At 49.0% G+C, this 1340-nt stretch overlaps 1 protein-coding gene across 1 annotated transcript in view; it reads left to right on the top strand.

Annotated features, from left to right (window-relative positions):
- LOC119403611 (lipase member M-like) overlaps nucleotides 1–1121 on the top strand; it is a 39242-nt gene extending 38121 nt beyond the window's left edge. Inside the window, exon 7 of the mRNA XM_049418372.1 lies at nucleotides 732–1121. Within this exon, the coding sequence (XP_049274329.1) occupies nucleotides 732–1121 (390 nt within the window). The remainder of the gene's footprint in view (nucleotides 1–731) is intronic.
- Nucleotides 1122–1340: the final 219 nt, after the last annotated feature.

Here is a 1340-nt window from a genome sequence, read left to right as displayed (position 1 = left end):
ACTGCAAATGCATACTTTTTTTCTGAAGGAAATCATTGTAGTTGAAAAAGTGAAATGACTAACATATTTGCAGATTGCTTCAAATTTACAATAATCCATCCTCGCTCTTGGATCGGCTCCTGGTGAGTCAGATGGTAGAGCTACAAACCTGGAAGGCATTACATCTGGGTTCGAATACCAACAAGACGAATTTTTCTTTCACTGATAAGCTTCTCTAGGACTTCGCGACAAGTTCGTGTTACTAACAGGGATTTCAGTCTTTGGTGAACCATAGCACTGAGGTACCAAGAGTGGTATAGAGCATTTAATAGGCATCGATTAAAACAATTAGTTACGTGTGGTGAAAGCCTTATATGCCTGATCAACGCGGAAATAGACCGTCCGCGTCAACAGCAGTGATGCAAAAACCATCACGTGATGACACCACCCTATCGTCACTGTGTCGTCACATAATGTGACATCACATGATGACGCCATCAGATGACATCGTTGCTTTGTCAAAGGTGGGCCGATCCCAGAGGCACTGCAAAACCACTTGAGGTGCAGAAAGCTTCCAATGCCTCCGATCCCGGGGGCAGTGCTAAGCCACGTCGAGTGCAGAAAACTATCGGGTGGTGGGATCAGTACGATCGACTGAAAAAAAAAGATGGCTTTCGCCTTCTAGTCGTCTTAGGCAAATACATAGGGGTCCGAGTGGCTCTTTATACGTATACTTATTACGCTTTGCGCAGGTTCATCGGCTGACGAAGGAGCGGAGCACAGCGATCTCGAGGAGGACCCGCGGACTCCTTTCGCCGGCACACCCTCTGAAGAAAACGCAATCGGCTGTCTGTTCTCCCCTCACGTCAAAGTCGTTGTCCAAGGCGGTGCCCATTCCGTCCTCCGGCGCTAAGAGTTCTCACGACCACGGCGTGTACGCTGCCACACACAGCGGAAGAGACTACATTCGATCGGGCCGCACCAAGCATTCGGCCTCCGTGGACCACACGTTAATGCCCGGTGATACACAGAAACTCAAGAAGAGGCTCAGGCAGTCGTCGGCCGAAGGGCCTGTCACCCCGTTTGCCAGGGAGCGGACACAAGATCGGCAGGAATATCGCGTCGTAGGCAGCGACGTTTAACGCGTTATTGCTCGTTTGTAGTCGAGGATAGCTCTTTGAAAGGAAGGTCTTCATTTGTGTCAGCTTTTACTGCGAACAGCGGCCATCGCCTATAAGAAGGGTCCATCATGCTCTAGTTGTAATATCGGGACAGCTGGTTTCGAATGGCATTCTTGTTTATTAGCGCGAAAATTGGTTGTCGACTAAAGGACTAATGCTAGATTTGCAACATCCTGTATC

This window comes from Rhipicephalus sanguineus, chromosome 8 (assembly GCF_013339695.2).
Source record: "Rhipicephalus sanguineus isolate Rsan-2018 chromosome 8, BIME_Rsan_1.4, whole genome shotgun sequence".
NCBI classification, from domain to species: Eukaryota; Metazoa; Arthropoda; class Arachnida; order Ixodida; family Ixodidae; genus Rhipicephalus; species Rhipicephalus sanguineus.
Note: the sequence above shows the minus strand (reverse complement) of the source record. Positions and strands in the feature narration are given on the sequence as shown.